The sequence below is a fragment of the Triturus cristatus genome, chromosome 11, assembly GCF_964204655.1.
Source record: "Triturus cristatus chromosome 11, aTriCri1.1, whole genome shotgun sequence".
Lineage (NCBI taxonomy): Eukaryota > Metazoa > Chordata > Amphibia > Caudata > Salamandridae > Triturus > Triturus cristatus.
Genome location: NC_140594.1, coordinates 1,062,272,724 through 1,062,291,128, shown reverse-complemented (window position 1 = coordinate 1,062,291,128; position 18,405 = coordinate 1,062,272,724). Strand labels below are relative to the sequence as shown.

Here is an 18,405-nt window from a genome sequence, read left to right as displayed (position 1 = left end):
AAATTGACACTTGTGATTTCTTGTAAATATTCTAAACTTTTGTCATGTTTTCCTTCTACTTCCAGTGGATTTGGGACATTTGTTCTCAAATTCAGAACGATGCTCCTTATAGTAGAGTGCTCTTTAAGTACCCTTTTACTGCTAACCCTCCAGTTATACGACTTAATTAGCTCAGCCCTAAAGCGTTTGCTTTGATGGTACATTTTATGTACTAGTTGACAAACTGAGAATAGTGGTGATTACCCTTCTAATCAATCAGTAGATTTGTAGAGCGCTTCTTGTCATCCATGAGACTATCTAGGCGCTGGCAGGGTACAGTTGATTAGCCGAATAGCGAAGTCCTCAGACACTTTTGAAACTGTGGAAGAGATGGGGTGATCCGAAGATGAAAGGGTAGCTCATTCAATGTATTTGCTGCTAGTTAGGAGAAGGAGTGACCTCTACATCTGATGTGGGGGATGAGGGTTAAGAAAAGTGGAGTGGAAGTGCCTGGTGGGCTGACGGAAGTTCAGGCGCTGGTTCAAGTAGGCGAGTCCGCAGTTGTGTAGGGCCTTGTATGCATGGGTCAGGAGCTTGAACTTGCATCTTTTCTGTACAGAGAACCAGTGGAGTTCCCTGAGATAGAAGGTGATGTGGGTTCATCTGGGGAGATCCAAGACGAGTCTGGCTGCGGCGTTCTGTATGGTCTGTAGTCATTGGAGCGGGGGGTGAGCTGTGATACCTGTGTAGAGAGCGTTGTCATATTCCGGTATACGTAGTGCTAGTAAACAATAGTTTACGCAATAAGGCAACGGTTACCGTGATTTGTTAGTAACCAGTTGTAAGGTACACCTAATTATTTTCGTCAAGGTTTGGCACAAGGTTGTATCTAGATGGTAATAACCCAACGGAATCGAGTCCATCTATCCTGTCTGAACAACTCTGAGCCTAATTTGTACACTACTGGTAGTAAATTTGCACAGTGGGTAGCAAGTTTGCAGTGAGTCATTGTGCAAATGAGAACAATGATCAAGTGCATTCAACAAAACCACACTATAATTTATCAGTTTCAGACCAGGCAGGATTCCATTTTATGCTCCTAATCCGATGTGATGCATTCTTCTGTTTAGTGTCTTCAAATTGCCGGTATTTTATTGGTGAGACTACCCACCTTAAGTCAACACAATCCTTAGTCTGGATGAACCTTTAAATACACTAAATTAACCTGAACTCCACTCCATGGTAGCTATGACACAGAGCAGCCAGGCTTAATTCGGAGGTACAGTGTAAAGCATTTATGCAGTGCCAAAGCAGTAATGAAGTTGAAAGACCATGCAATAAACATTCCAAACCAGTTTAGTAAATTAGAGTAAATTGTAATATTGTAAATGACACAAAAACAACAACAATCCATCAAGGGGACCAGAGATGGGAGTTGTTAATGTTTGAAATAAAAATAGGTGTCAAAAACCATTAAGTGCCATCCATGGTTAAGTGGTAGCTGTAGACCGGGACCTAAGAGTGATGGAGTGAGAGTTTGATATTTCCGTTAAATTTCACCTGGTCGGAGGTGTTACCATGGGACTTGGTCTCAAAAATGGAAATCCCAAAATCTTCAGCTGGGCAAGGCAGCAGACTGTAGCTGAGTGGGGTTCCACGAGGTCATGCAGCTGTTGGATGACGTCCAAGTGAAGCCTTTGGTGTTTGGTGAGGAAGCTCTGAGTAGGAGAAATTTGAATTTCATGCCCAAGAAAAGTCCTTCGCCAGCCAGATACTTTTGTTGCCTTAGCCCGGTCCAGTTTTCTTTGTTTGCACTTAGTGCCAGATATACAAAATTAGGATTTAAGATTTCCAAACTGCGATTCTTACCGAATCGCAATTCCTTTTGTATTAAATACAGATTTTTTTAACATAGCGATTCCTAGTGGGGACACCGATCGAACTTCCTAATGATTATTAGTGAGGTAGGTCGCGTTTTGCGACCAACTATGAATCACATGTACGAGAAACACTGTAGAAAACAATACAATTGATACAAATGAATCAAAAGGTTATTTTAATCATTAGTTGTAATAAATCATATATTAAAGAAAATTATAAAAAAAACTTTTACTTTGTTACGGCGCAGTGGGTGTGTAGTGAGAAATGTGCTCGGTGAGCTCATCAAAGTTATACACACGTGAACAAATTCAGTGGTCAAAGTTGTGTATCTTAAAAACAAAAACTGTACAGCCCATTTATACAATATCTAATCTATCTAGGGTCCGTAGTTGTAGTCGACGTTTCGATGCCTCAAGAAAATGGGCATGGGGTGGTTCATTATCTGGACTCCTAAGATAAAGAGGAGACCAAAACAAGCATAACGAGGTCTAAAAAAGAGAAAATAAACAAGGCCCACAATGCAATGGGAGAGTAGTGTATCAAAAAAAGGACCAATAGCCAAAAGGGAATACGTGTCTGCCATGTTGGCAGAACATAAATTATCTAATGGAAAGGCCACAGGAAAGAAGAATAAGAAAAGTAGCCAGATCAACAGATTAGAAATAGGAGTTTTGTCACGCAAAAGAAATCAACAGAGGTCCTGTGTAACTCAACAATATAGTATACATGATAAATGCAGAGAACAGCCAGGCTTAACCGCTTAATCTAAACAGAAGTATATTAAAGTTCTGTCAACCATCAAGTACAAGGCGAAATCCAGGGTGGAAAAATGATGGAGTCCTAGGTGAATATGTAGATAGCATTCATGTTTGGTTTGGGAAGGGTTGGCCAAGCGTCAATCACTCTGAGATAAAAACTAACCCTTCATACGGTAGTATATTATATTCTCATCTTGCTGTTTAGCTTTGCTGTAGAGTGCGGTTTCAAGGTCGTCCCACAATTCCCTTTTAATTGACTCATGAGATGCAATAGCCCTGATGTCATAAGGGTTGGAATTCCAGACTCTGGAAGTACTTCCTGTGAATGATTGGTGAAGTTTCGAGCAAAAGGGTGTTGGAGCTTCTCAGTTGGTATTGGCCTCTTGATATCTATAGTTTCCAAATGAGCTATTTCACAGCCTTTTTGTAATGTCTTATGCTTCCTGAAAACTGTGACTGGCTCTCATGGGTAGGGGGAGCAGGGGCGAATCTCTGCGTTGCTACAGAAGAGAAAATCATAAGCCATATTGTGATTGTCAAGGCGTGCTCAAGATGACTCTTGCACAATAAAAGCATTGCTACCCTTATATTAAACACATTTTTGCTTTACGGAGTATAGGAGCTATGTATTAATATAAACACATTTATTGCAAAAAAATCACTTATTTTGTCTCTTATGTGACTTTCTTTTGCAAACAAACTGATTTTCTTGAAAAATAACATTCGATAATTATCATAGTGTATTGCTATACTTAAATCTAGATTATATTTAAAATAAACCTTTGTATAATGTACAGTGTTTGAATCTAGTGGCCAAAGCAGTTTTTTTCAAGGTGGCTTGTACTTTGCCTGCCATCTGCTTTCTCCTCCTGACAAACTTGCAAGTTATACATTGCAGTTTAAGCACTCGCATAGCAGTGGAATCATTCTCACAGTGGTCAACAGCACAATGCGGGTAGATGAATACTGCTCTGGGCTGATACAGAATGTGATTGACAAAGTTTCAAAACAGTAGCTGACCCATAGCCCAGATGCAAAATGGTTTGCAGACCGCTAAAACTGTTAAGCAAGTTCCTTCATCAAAACAAAATGATATAATGCCCTGATGCTTTCCCGTATATTGCCTTTAAATGCTTTGTTTATAACAGTGTTGTGCAGTCCACATTTTACATCTGTGCTTCAATATTTGAAATGTGTGGGGAAAATCAATAAAAATTTTGTATTTCCCTGTATTCAAAATCACTAGGGTATTTACGCCATCTTGTAGGAGGAACTTTGATCTCAACATTGCAAAAACAATTTTGAATTGGCTGGTTCTTAATCTTTTAATTTCTACATTGTTTTTTTTAATTTCTTTTCTTTTGTAGGCGCTTTGTCCTTTGAGAGATGTGCCTTCTCTCAGTAGCCATGGTGATCCCTTGTCATATTATCAGGCTGGAGATCTTATACAAGGTACTTTCTGTTTTCTTTGTCAATGCTCCATGAATCCCCCACCTCACCCCAGTGCGCCCTCGTCCTCGCGCCTGTCATTCTGTAGAGTAAACAATATCTTCATCCTAATCTTTTGATTCTTGAATTGTCTCGAGACGTTAGATTCTTAATACTTTAATGCTTATTCTGGGTTTATTTTACAGCTGTAATAAAAGACATTGATCGATATCACGAGAAAATTACTGTTTCCCTGCAGAGCTCTGCTCTTCCTTCCCATCTGTCCTCTATGAAGTTGGGAGTTATACCAGCTGAAGATCTGCCTGTGTATTACAAGTAAGAGAATTGTGGATCCACCTTGGGCGTGCCTTTTAATTTCTAAATTGATTAGGATTGATTAGGATTGTAATCATAAAAGTTTGCAAATAAAATAAAGTCTAAGTCAGTATATTCCATCATCCAAAATAGAAAGTGATGGATAATGCAAGTAAAAGATTGAAAGCAAACTTAGGAATCAGATATTTAGTTCAATAAATGTGATGCTCTAAGCTGTAGACCCTGTATGGATACCGCAGAGGAGAATGTGAATCTTTTAACTTGGTTGATACTATGGATGAAACCCTGCCTAAGGAATTCTCTTCCCCTACACATGTACAGTGAATGGACATGAGAAAATTCACGAAAGGACTCAAACTATTGTTTAGGTTGTCTTTTGCACTCTTTACAGCGGACAGCTTCAGGAGAATCCATTTGGAGCAAAATCACCCTCCCTTGCACTTTGGGAGACCTCTTCACCCTCGCAGCACTTCGGAGTGGCTCCTGCAGTGCTTTATGTGCTATCTAAACATAGTAGACTAAATACTTGCACAGGAGATCTAATTGTTGCGATGGAGTGTAATTGAAGTCTGTCCTAAAAATTCGAAAGACCCCATAATCTGTTGGATCTCCTGCTGAAAGTTCTTGTCCCCAAACAAGCCTTCATCTGAGCTTCAACAGTTCTCATTATATGTAGTTGAGTTGGATCCAAAAGGCAGGATAGTGAAAAGCCAGGATTTGGTATATAAAACTTGAGCTAAGAGTAGAGTGGTCCACACCTACTGTGGTTCTGGTCCAACCTTCAGAGTAGAGTCCACTCTTGTTGCGAAACCAAAATGTTCTGTAAAATGGTTAAGTGAATCAACATTACTAACACCCGCTAATTCAATATAATGTAAGCAATTTATTTGGGGAAGTCATTTTATCTTACTTGAATGCTGATAACAGGTGTGGAGACTTTTAGCCTGATGCTGTTGCATGTTTAAACATCTACATAAACCTCTGCACTCTAATTAATTGGACATTAATTCATAATAACTTTTCAATGTAGGTCAATTTGAAACACCAGGAACCAATTTTGTTTTTTTTACTTGCTGTTCAATTTAATATACATATGGAACATACAGATTTAGGCCATATATTTGGAAGCAATAACGTATTTCAACGATGGAAAGCTTGATACAATGATAAGTTCTCAAGGTATTCCATAAAACATTCTGGTCTTCCAAACCGTTGACATACTTGGAACGGCCTTGGTGCACGGCGGAATGCTTAAAGACTGGGGCATATCATAGCCCGACGTTCTTCGTTGACTAATCTGGACTGAATATCTCCACTGGAAGACCAGAATGTTTTATGGAGTACCTTGAGAACTTATCTATTATCTACTGAAGCCTTGAAAAAGTTTCTTTGAAACGAAACCCGTGTCGGCTGCCGGGCCAACGTCTGACAGAAGGATCATTGTATCAAGCTTTCCATCGTTGAAATACAATGTTATTGCTTCCAAATATATGGCCTAAATCTGTATGTTCCATATGTATATTAAATTGAACAGCAAGTAAAAAACATTTTGTTTGCTGGTGTTTCAAATTGACCTACACTGAAAGGTTTTTATGAATTAATGTCAAATTGATTAGCGTGCCGAGGTTTATGTATATGTTTTGATATTACCACTGGGTTCATTTGGGCCACCGAGGGCTGACACCTTAGGAAGTGGGGTATAGATCTCTAACCTTGAGGGGCACCAATACTGTGAACTAATGGATAATGCACATGCACATAGAGCGTGATGTGCTACCAATAAGACCACCACAACCATTTGTAAATATTTTAAACTATTGCATGTTTATTGGGTTGTAATTGCATTTTTGAAAAAGTCAGGGTTTTTTTTTGCATGCTAAAGCATCTAAAAATATGTTCCCAATTTGAAGATTCAGAGTGTCATCGAACGCACTCTGAAAAGATATTTGTACCTTCTTCAGCCTAGATTTCCAATCCAGCAAAATAAAATTGATATGGCCTAATCATCCCAATAGCGTTTGAGAATCGGCAGCAATAGGGAAAAATAGTAAACACTTATTGATTCTAAGGAAAGTTAGTGGGTGTTAGAAAAACACACTCCCACACCGGAAGGGTGGTGGTGTTCTCCCAGACACACTGTGGTAGCTTGGCTCGAGCGGGAAGGAAGGCACCGTGTTAAGCATACGTCATACCCTCACAATAACCATGCGTTCATCCGTTCCAAAAACGACACTACACCTTAAAAATTATACTGAAAATATATCTCTTTATCTTCTTTTCTCTTAGTTGCTGATTAAATAAATAATAATACAATCACAGTACACAAGGCTTTTCCTGTGGAAGGGTAAGTCAAATAAATAATACTTCAACGATTCAATAAATAAGGTAGGTCATAAATAATCAAGGCATAAATATAAGTGCATTACATAACAGGCAATTAAATATTATGAGGCAATAAATACTGCGAGACAATAAATACTGCGAGACAATAAATACTGCGAGACAATAAATACTGTGCGACAATAAATACTGTGAAACAATAAATACTGTGAGGCAATAAATACTGTGAGGCAATAAATACTGTGAGGCAATAAATAGGATGAATACAATAAATACAGTGCTCTCAATAAATAATAAAAGCCAACAGTGACACTTGAAAATCAGTTCACATTCCTGAGGTACTATGGGATGATTTGACCCAATCCCAGCTTGTAGAGATTTGGATGGCCTGAGGGGTATACTCCCTGGCTTGGACAAGGCCGAGGCCTAAACTGAGGTAGATCAAGGGGGAATCTAGAGATCTGGCTCTCCCACACTACACAACCCCTCTGTATCAGTCTCAGCTCACCCCTGGCACAATCAAGCTGGTTCCAGCACCTCTCTAGCCCCTAGGATGGTCTCTTAGGGCTTCACAGGGCCTTAGGCGCCCTCTATTCCACTTACTGCCCTTTTTCTGAAGTTCCGACGCCGCTGGAGTCGTGTGGACGCCGTGAGGCGGCTCCGGTTCGATGTCGGCGGCCTCGGCGCAATGACAGTTCTTGACGACGCCGGTAGGCGGTTCCGGTTCGATGTCGGCGGCCTCGGCTCGATGTCGACCTCCGGTTCGATGACGTCGGGCAGTCTTGGCTCGATGTCGACTTCGGGCGGCTCTGGTTCGATGTCGGCGGCCTCGGCTCGATGTCGACCTCCGGTTCGATGACGTCGGGCAGTCTTGGCTCGATGTCGACTTCCGACGGCTCCGGAGTGAGATCTCCACTCCCGACCTCCGGTGCTCCTTTCCTCAGGTTCCGGCGACTCCGGAGTGCGATCTCCACTCCCGACCTCCGGCACGCTTCTCTTCAGGTTCCGGCGACTCCGGAGTGCGATCTCCACTCCCGACCTCCGGCACGCTTCACCTCGGTCTCCGGCGACTCCGGAGGGCGGACTTCACTCCCCCGTCGACGCCGCTCACTCGACCTCGGGTGACTTCTTCCTCGACCTCTGGTACTCTCCACGACCTCCGTCGGCGCCCTCTCTCGACCTCTGGCGGCTCCGGGTACGACGTCTGCTTTCCAGTCAGCGCTGCTTCTCCACCTCGGGCTCCAGGTCTCCAGGCTTCTCGACGTCGGACTTCAAGAAGTTACCAGTAACCAGGTCAGGAACTTGCTGTTCTTTACTTTTAAGGCCTGTTCCTGCTGTCCAGGTCCTTAAGATGGTTTTTCTTGCTTTCTCCCACACAGGGCTCCAGGCTGGGCTCAGTCAGCAGGGACTAGTATCAAGGGTGGGTTTCTGGACCCCACTCCAGGCACAAGTTTCCACCCCTGCTGCCTCACTCCTTCCTCCTTCAGGTTTCTGCTGCTCTCCCTTCACCAGTCAGGTGCCAACTGTCAACTCTGACTTAGCTTCCTAACATTCTAAACCGCCTCCAACTGTCACAGGGTTCCAGAATGTTGCAGAAGGTTCTAGTAGGTTCCAGTGGGTTCTGATGATGTCACAGGTGGCCACCATTTTGTGCTCCAGGCCCTCAGACAGAAGTTCCAGGGGTAGATAAAATGGCTCCCTGAATCTGCATCAATACTAAAAAGTCTGGTGGTTCCCAAAAAGGAAAAATTCTAACAGGGTTTGAGGCAAAAGTGGGACAAAATAAATAATGATGAGGAGGGACCACCCAAAGGGCTGACGGGTCTAACACGCGTCCCCCTCCCCAGCTGAAAGTGGGGAGAGCTACCCAACCCCTTGGGAGTTCTCATCACTAAGGCGGAAATACCTTGAGAGACCGTCTGCATTGGCGTGGTCCACTCCAGGCCGATGTTCCACCTGAAAGTCCATTCCCTGTAGGGAGATAGACCACCTCAACAACTTGGGATTCTCCCCCTTCATCTGCATCAGCCAACAAAGGGGTCTGTGGTCGGTCTGAACTAGGAAGTGCGAGCCAAACAGGTATGGCCGCAGCTTCTTCAGAGCCCATACCACTGCAAAGGCTTCACGCTCTATTGCACTCCACTTCTGTTCCCTGGGAAGTAGTCTCCGGGATAGGAAGACCACGGGTTGATCCAGACCCTCTTCATTGAGTTGCGATAACACTGCCCCAATGCCATGTTCTGATGCATCCGTCTGGACAATGAACTCCTTGGAAAAGTCTGGGGCCCTTAGGACCGGGGCCTCGCACATGGCTTTCTTCAGTCTCACAAAGGCCTGCTGACAAGCCTCCGTCCAGACTACCCGTCGAGGTTGTTTCTTGGACGTGAGCTCCGTGAGGGGGGCTACGATGGTACCGTATCCCTTCACGAAGCGGCGGTAGTATCCGGTGAGGCCCAAAAATGCTCGGACCTCAGTCTGAGTCTTGGGGGGTTCCCAGGCCATGATGGCCTTGATCTTCGCCTGGAGGGGTTGCACCGCGCCCCTACCCACCAAGTGTCCAAGGTACACTACCGACCCCTGCCCGATCTGGCACTTGCTGGCCTTGATCGTCAATCCAGCTTGTCTCAGGGCCTGGAGAACAGCTTGCAGGTGACGCAAGTGATCCTCCCAGCTGTTACTGAAGACGGCTATGTCATCCAGATAAGCAGCAGAGAAACTCTCCATTCCGGTGAGGATCTGGTTTACCAGGCGCTGAAACGTGGCAGGTGCGTTCTTGAGCCCAAAGGGCATCACACAGAACTGGTAGTGGCCATTGGGCGTGGAGAAGGCTGACCTTTCCCTTGCTCCATCAGTCAGAGATCTGCCAGTACCCAGAAGTAAGGTCAAAGGTACTTAGATATTGGGCAGCTCCCAGCCGGTCAATCAATTCATCCGCCCTAGGGATCGGATGAGCATCAGTTTTGGTTACTGAATTCAGTCCCCGGTAGTCCACATAGAACCTCAGTTCCGGTTGGGCACCCGGTGGTGCAGCTTTTGGTACTAGTACCACCGGACTGGACCAGGGGCTGCTAGAAGGTTCGATCACTCCTAGATCCAGCATCTTAGTGACTTCACTGTGAATGCTGGCCTTCACCTTGTCTGACATCCGGTAGATCTTGGACTTCACAGGTGGGCTGTCTCCTGTGTCCACGTCATGGACGCATAGGTGAGTCCTACCCGGGACAAGGGAGAACAACGAAGAGTACTGTCCCAGGACCTGGCGGCAGTCCTCTTGCTGTTCAGGAGTTAGAGATGGGGAGAGAATCACTCCCTCCACCGACCCATCCTTCTCTTGAGACGCAAATAAATCGGGGAGAGGCTCGCTTTCCACGTCCTCTCCTCCGTCAGTCACCATCATCAAGATGACTTCGGGCCTCTCGTGGTGGGGTTTGAGGCGGTTGGCATGCAGCACCCGTAGGGGCTGACGAGGGGTCTTAAGATCCACCAAGTAGGTAGCCTTACCCTTCTTCTCCAATACCTCAAAGGGTCCTGACCAGCGATCCTGGAGGGCGCTAAGCTCTCCTGGTTCGATCACCCACACCTTCTGGCCAGGCTCCAACTCCACCGGGTGAGCGTTGTGGTCATACCACGCCTTCATTACTGCTTGGCTGGCTTCCAAGTTGTCAGAAGCTTGCTTCCACAACTTAGCCATTTGGCTCCGGAAGGCCAGCATGTAGCTCACCACGTCCTGGGGAAGCTTTCTGGGAGTTCTTTCCCATCCGTCTCTCACCAGGTTGAGAGGTCCACGCACAGGGTGCCCATACAAAAGCTCGAAGGGGCTGAAGCCCACTCCCTTCTGTGGCACTTCCCTGTAGGAAAAAAATAGACAGGGTAGGAGGACGTCCCATTTCCTCCGCAGGCTTTCAGGCAGACTTCTGATCATGCCTTTCAAGGTTTTGTTAAACCTCTCCACCAGACCATTGGTCTGGGGGTGGTAAGGAGTTGTGAACCGGTAGGTCACTCCACACTCCTTCCACATGGCCCGCATGTACGCTGACATGAAGTTGGTCCCCCTGTCGGACACAACTTCCTTGGGAAAACCCACTCGGGTAAAGATTCCCATCAGGGCCCTAGCCACAACAGGTGCTGTTATGGTCCTCAGAGGTATTGCCTCTGGGTACCGTGTGGCATGATCCACCAGAACCAGGATAAACCTGTGACCAGCTGACGTTGGCGGATCTAACGGACCCACAATGTCGATGCCCACCCTTTCAAAGGGGGTGCTAACGAGAGGAAGTGGTTCCAGGAGAGCTTTCAGCTTCACCCCTGTTTTCCCACTGGCTTGGCAAGACACACATGTCCGGCAGTAGGTATCGGACGACACTTTCATTTGAGGCCAATAAAAGTGTGGGACAAGACGGGCGAAGGTCTTGTCTTGCCCCAGGTGTCCTGCCAATGGGATCTCGTGAGCCAACTCCAGAAGGAAGGCTCGATAACGTTGAGGGACTACCAAGGCTCGTGACGATCCATGTAGGGGTGCCTTGGGTTCACTGTAGAGGAGGCCATCCTCCCAGTAAACACTGTAGTTCCCTTCAACGTTCCCTGCTACCTGGGCTGCGGCCTGTCGCCTCAGTCCCTCAAGGGTAGGGCACTCCCTCTGGCCCTGGCAGAATTCCTCCCTGGTCGGGCCTCCCTCCACGTGCCACTCGGCCGGGATGGGTAGGTCCTCCAGTTTGGTGACATCCCCCACCGCAGACTCCTGGTCCACCACCTCCGGTGGCCTATCCGTCCTACGGGGTGTGGACGCCGAGGCAGGCTCCTCCTGTCCTCGGTTCTTCCCTTGATTGGCAGCTGGCTGGGCCTTTGTTCCAGGCTCCAGCCTGAACGAACTCCCTCTCCGGGTAGTCGCGGACCCTGTGCTCACACAGGCCCAGTCAGGTGTACCCAGCATCTCAGTATGAGTCCGGTATTCCACCTCCTTCCAAGCATTGTGCTCCATGTCATTCCCCAGCAGAAAATCAACTGGCCCGGCAGGGCTTACGGCAACTCGAAGTGAACCTGCAACCCCCTCCCATTCAAAGGGAACCTCGGCCACTGGATAGTGGCCTGTTCTGCCGTCAGCCATCGCGGCTGGGTGGAGTACATCGGGAATCACCTGCTCTGGAGACACCAGTTGGCTACGTACCATAGTCATACTGGCTCCTGTGTCTCTCAGAGCCTCCCCTCTTTGGCCGTTGATGGTGACCCACTGCCCATACTTTACGGTATTTGCGGGCACCTGGATCTTAGGAACCATCTCCCGTTCTCCCAGGGACACTAAAGTGACACCCGCCCACTCCCTTCCCTTAGTTAAGGGCATCTCCTCCCCGAGCACTACACTAGCTACTCTGGGGGCCTTTCCTCCAATGGGAGGGGGTGGTCGTTTTGGGCACTTCGCATCTCCCTTATAGTGTCCAACGCCACCGCACTCGAAGCAATGGACAACCCTTGGCTGCTGACTCTGGCCAGGATTAGGGTTTCTGGGTGGGTTAGCCCTAGGGGTGAATCCTGTTCCCTTTCCTTGGAAATTATTTTGGGGGCCTTTGGAGAACTCCTTTTTCTTTTCCCCTCCCTCTTTCTTCTGGGGGGCGCCCTGTCCGGCCTTTTGAGTATCCCCTCCAGTCCCCCTTGTGGACACCCGGGTACTAGCCCAAATGTCCGCCTCCTCAGCAAGCTTCCGGGGATTGGTCAGCTTGCTATCCACCAGGTGTTGACGCAGTTCAGGGAAACATTTTTCGAGCAGGTGTTCCTTCAATACTAAATCAAACAACCCCTCATAGTTCCTTACTTCACTGCCCTGAATCCAACCCTCTAATACCTTCTTTGCATAGTCCAGGAAGTCCACCCAATTCTGTGTGCCCAGTTTGTGACTACCCCGGAACTTCTGTCTGTATTTCTCGGGTGTTAGTCCAAACTTTCTTAGGAGCGCCACTTTCATGGTGGGGTAGTGGGTCTGCTCATCCTCCTCTAGGGCCAATAAAGCATCCCTACCAGCTGGAGGCATGTACCTGTACAATCCCCCTCCCCAGTGCTTCTCTGGAACCCCATGGGCCCTTAATGAGACCTCATAGGCCGCTAGCCACTTGGCAATATCGTCGCCCACACCATAGCTAGCCACTTTGTCTTTCGGCAAATAGGGTTTGGGTTCCCTGGTGAACTCTTTCTTCGCTGCCACCATTAGGAACAGGGTGTGCCCCGACTCTTAGGATCTGAAGATCTATCTCTTTCAGCCTTAACTCATGAGCCATCCTCTGTTCCTCCTTCTCTTTCTCCAGCCTTGCTAAGTCCCATGTGAGCTGTCTTTTCTCCCTCCGGTCTGTTAACTCCACTTCAGACAAGCCACCGCTAGAGGCACTGCTGCCCTTCCTAGAAAGTGTCCTGGGCCCCGCTAACAGGTTCCCTACCTCAGGTTGGTACAAACCAGCTCCCTCACTGTCGGGCTCTCTATCCCTGTCCTCCTCCTCAGCCTTGCTTTCTCGTCGTGCCTCCCCCAAGCCCTTAAGCTGGTTTGGAGTGCACCCTTCTTTGCTCCTGGGGGACAATACACCCCCTCCCGCTGACAAAACTCCCTGAGTTGGGCCACAGTATAGGTTTCCAGGTCTTCTAGCACAAACTCCATTTTGCCCACTCAGGTCAGAGGACAGTTTTTTTTTTACAGAAGCTATGCAGGAGGGTACCCTATATAATTCCTCCTCCCACCACCAGAGTAAATTTGGAAAAACAAAAACTCACAATTAGGAAGGCCGCTTTGAGAAAACTCCCCCGGTGTAGGCCTATGGACTACCCACAGTTATTGTCGAGTATACGTAGGCACAGCTCAATCCCGCCGCTGAACACCAATCATGTTAGAAAAACACACTCCCACACCGGAAGGGTGGTGGTGTTCTCCCAGACACACTGTGGTAGCTTGGCTCGAGCGGGAAGGAAGGCACCGTGTTAAGCATACGTCATACCCTCACAATAGCCATGCGTTCATCCGTTCCAAAAACGACACTACACCTTAAAAATTATACTGAAAATATATCTCTTTATCTTCTTTTCTCTTAGTTGCTGATTAAATAAATAATAATACAATCACAGTACACAAGGCTTTTCCTGTGGAAGGGTAAGTCAAATAAATAATACTTCAACGATTCAATAAATAAGGTAGGTCATAAATAATCAAGGCATAAATATAAGTGCATCACATAACAGGCAATTAAATATTATGAGGCAATAAATACTGTGCGACAATAAATACTGTGAGGCAATAAATACTGTGAGGCAATAAATACTGTGAGGCAATAAATAGGATGAATACAATAAATACAGTGCTCTCAATAAATAATAAAAAGCCAACAGTGACACTTGAAAATCAGTTCACATTCCTGAGGTACTATGGGATGATTTGACCCAATCCCAGCTTGTAGAGATTTGGATGGCCTGAGGGGTATACTCCCTGGCTTGGACAAGGCCGAGGCCTAAACTGAGGTAGATCAAGGGGGAATCTAGAGATCTGGCTCTCCCACACTACACAACCCCTCTGTATCAGTCTCAGCTCACCCCTGGCACAATCAAGCTGGTTCCAGCACCTCTCTAGCCCCTAGGATGGTCTCTTAGGGCTTCACAGGGCCTTAGGCGCCCTCTATTCCACTTACTGCCCTTTTTATGAAGTTCCGACGCCGCTGGAGTCGTGTCGACGCCGTGAGGCGGCTCCGGTTCGATGTCGGCGGCCTCGGCGCAATGACAGTTCTTGACGACGCCGGTAGGCGGTTCCGGTTCGATGTCGGCGGCCTCGGCTCGATGTCGACCTCCGGTTCGATGACGTCGGGCAGTCTTGGCTCGATGTCGACTTCGGGCGGCTCCGGTTCGATGTCGGTGGCCTCGGCTCGATGTCGACCTCCGGTTCGATGACGTCGGGCAGTCTTGGCTCGATGTCGACTTCCGACGGCTCCGGAGTGCGATCTCCACTCCCGACCTCCGGTGCTCCTTTCCTCAGGTTCCGGCGACTCCGGAGTGCGACCTCCACTCCCGACCTCCGGCACGATTCTCTTAAGGTTCCGGCGACCTCGTAGTGCGATCTCCACTCCCGACCTCCGGCACGCTTCACCTCGGTCTCCGGCGACTCCGGAGGGCGGACTTCACTCCCCCGTCGACACCGCTCACTCGACCTCGGGTGACTTCTTCCTCGACCTCTGGTACTCTCCACGACCTCCATCGGCGCCCTCTCTCGACCTCTGGCGGCTCCGGGTACGACGTCTGCTTTCCAGTCAGCGCCGCTTCTCCACCTCGGGCTCCAGGTCTCCAGGCTTCTCGACGTCGGACTTCAAGAAGTTACCAGTAACCAGGTCAGGAACTTGCTGTTCTTTACATTTAAGGCCTGTTCCTGCTGTCCAGGTCCTTAAGATGGTTTTTCTTGCTTTCTCCCACACAGGGCTCCAGGCTGGGCTCAGTCAGCAGGGACTAGTATCAAGGGTGGGTTTCTGGACCCCACTCCAGGCACAAGTTTCCACCCCTGCTGCCTCACTCCTTCCTCCTTCAGGTTTCTGCTGCTCTCCCTTCACCAGTCAGGTGCCAACTGCCCACTCCAACTGTCAACTCTGACTTAGCTTCCCAACATTCTAAACCGCCTCCAACTGTCACAGGGTTCCAGAATGTTGCAGAAGGTTCTAGTAGGTTCCAGTGGGTTCTGATGATGTCACAGGTGGCCACCATTTTGTGCTCCAGGCCCTCAGACAGAAGTTCCAGGGGTAGATAAAATGGCTCCCTGAATCTGCATCAATACTAAAAAGTCTGGTGGTTCCCAAAAAGGAAAAATTCTAACAGGGTTTGAGGCAAAAGTGGGACAAAATAAATAATGATGAGGGACCACCCAAAGGGCTGACAGGTCTAACAGTGGGCATGGTTAAATCGACACACAAGATTTGAGAATTCTGGGTGTTACCTTTTGCATGGCTTATCGTATGTTGCTGCTTCAGATAAGCTTTGTGCATTATAATGAAAATATTAACCCTATGGTCTTGGCACATATTTCCCATGCTTTTACCTGCATGTTCTTCAATGTCTGTGATTACCAGTTGTAGATGAAATGGGAGAAATTAATTAACTGGAGGGTATGAAATGGCAGTTTTAGCATCTCTAACCTATGACCTTAAAATACAGCTTATGAACGATGGTGCTACGCTCGTCAAACCTATCTACAATAACTGGCTGCAGGTAGGGCTTATATCCCAAATGCTAACTGTTAATGGCTTAATATTTTAGTAGCAAGCTGTAGGGAAGGTGGTTAAGGTACTGGCAACAGCGACATGAGTGATTCAGTTCCTGTACAATGCTCAAAGCTCCTTTTGACATGAGTGCACGCATATCCGATCAATATAACTGGGCCTCTCTGCTAGGATGCTGGCTTCAGAGAAGTCAGAGCTTCGTGTTTTGAAAAAGCATTAGATGCTAGAAAATAACATTTTATCTTATTTATTTTCTTTTTTAAGGCAAAGCATTGCTCTCTCCAGTAGTCCTTCACAGGAGTACGAAAAGGTTTTGCATCAGTCCCTAGGATTTGCCAATCCATCTACGGTTGAGTTCCTTTTGGGAAAGGTGGGAATCAGTGAATCAAACCCACCATCTTTAATGAGAGCTCTACAAAGGTAAGGCCCTGCTGGTGATTTATATTTTGATGCCTTGGTTTACTGCAGAAACTAACACAACTTTCACAATTGTTTTAGTTCTGCTTTGCAGCATCTCTAATGCTGTAGGTACTTTAAAATATCAAGTGTATCGCATTATATGGCACATTATATGTTACAATTTAGCTAATATCAAAACCGCTTTCCAAATCCTAGTGTGTGAATTTGTCATAGTGGCTACTACCAGCAGTTGTGTAGACACGCTTAGGCCTGCCGTACTCCCAAAGAACCAGGAAGTATTTGTTGGGCTTCTCATAAGAGCAAGGCCAGTGGAGTAGCTCCTGGCTCTTTCATGGTATGTACCAGTTACCAAGGTTGATAAACCACAGAAGAATAAATGGATGTAACGCACCTGAAACCGCACGGTGAGGCAGCATGGGTTGAATGAATCGGTGCTTGCCCTATCTGATAGATGCAGATTGAGACGTGCTACAGACTAATCATCACAATATAGGGTACACACAACTGAATCTTACCCTGATAAGTTAATCTATAGTGAATCTGTAGGCAAGCCTTTTCACAGATGTTACCTTACCCAGAAGACGGGAACGAATCTATAACATCACCCACCACCGTTTTCAACTGTAAAGCCTTTTAAACACAAATGAAGCTGCTATTTGAAATTACCCAAAAGAAAGAAGATTCTATTCGGGAGCATTTGGTTTGGAATATTCTTCTGAATATTCCCTGCCTGACGTACTTGGACAGCCTTAGTGGAAGTCTGACATACTGGTTAAGTAGATTTACCAGACCACAATTTCTCTGAATCTATGCCTGCCAATGGCAGTCCTGGCAGTTTTGAAATGAGTGCCCCGACAAAGTTTTATTTAATTTACCTATCTCTCCTTGTAATTTTCTACGTATCTGTAATTTTATGATTGCATGCAGATGATTGCTTAGTGGCACAGCTTAAGGTCGATACAGTAGGACTGTGTTTTTTTGGTGTGTTGTTTTTTAACATGATAAAGGCTATTTGGTACATTGTGAAAAGTTCTGTGAGATGCCATGGGTCTCGTCTGTTTATTGTAAGACGTGAGAAAAACAGTAGGCCCCAGCTAGTTAGTTTTATTATTATGAAAAGCATATGTGAAAGTCAGTGCCTTTTATGGGTGGATTGTATTAGCATTACTTTGTATTAAAATCAGTAGCCAGTTACCATAATAGGCAAAGAAGGAGTCTGTTGTTGGTTACCTCTCTGACAAAACTTTGAGTGGGCGATTTGCACTGTGAGATGCCAACTCAAAATTTCTACATATTTATAATTTTCTTACTGTAAACTTTTGGGTTACTTTATAGGAAAGCGTATGCTTAATATAGTACGCCTGAGTTGGTTATTGTGATGAGCTAATGATAAAAGCTACAGGCCTAATTGTTTCTTTGGTATGCCCTATGTCCAGTCAGTTTATTATGAGAAATTACGACAACGCCTGTAAGCCGGAGCTATTTATTGTGAAACTCTAATATTAAATACAACAGACCTTTTTACGGTGGATTGCTTCTCCACTGCGTTATTAACTTTTTATTCAGGCATTTTATTACATGGACTCTCGCAAGCTCCACTAGTAAGCAGTGATTTTTATCTCCTGGATTTGCCAAGCCCTGGGGTAAATATTTGTACTGTGATGCTCTTTGCAAGTTCCTCTTAAGAGGGCCTGCCAGATGTAGTGGTCTTCTAGTCCGTCAGCCTCTTCTGTCTGCCTGAATGTCATTCACATTCTGCTTCTCTATCATGACCGATAATGCTGGGGCAATGAGTTAGCCATACTACCTTGTAAATAAAGGCATTTTGTCTGACCACCTATGCACATCTCTCTGAAAATGAAGGCACTTCACAGACTAGGCTGGTGGCCAGATTTTCAGTTTTCTTTTTTTTAATCATTTTATAGTATAGTTCACCTTTCAATTCTTTTTGTCTTTATTTATTTTCTTCTTTTGTTTAAAAGCATGGCGCAGATCGACAGACAGTCCTGCTTGGGCCGCTTGCTTGCCTAATTTTATCT

The 18,405-nt window shown here is 46.3% G+C and overlaps 1 protein-coding gene across 1 annotated transcript in view; it reads left to right on the top strand.

Annotated features, from left to right (window-relative positions):
• The window catches only part of TTC14 (tetratricopeptide repeat domain 14), a 71,036-nt gene that overhangs the window by 29,807 nt on the left and 22,824 nt on the right, over nt 1-18,405 (top strand). Inside the window, exons 4-6 of the mRNA XM_085635383.1 lie at nt 3,986-4,070; nt 4,253-4,382; nt 16,211-16,366. Coding sequence (XP_085491509.1) covers nt 3,986-4,070; nt 4,253-4,382; nt 16,211-16,366 — 371 coding nt within the window. The remainder of the gene's footprint in view (nt 1-3,985; nt 4,071-4,252; nt 4,383-16,210; nt 16,367-18,405) is intronic.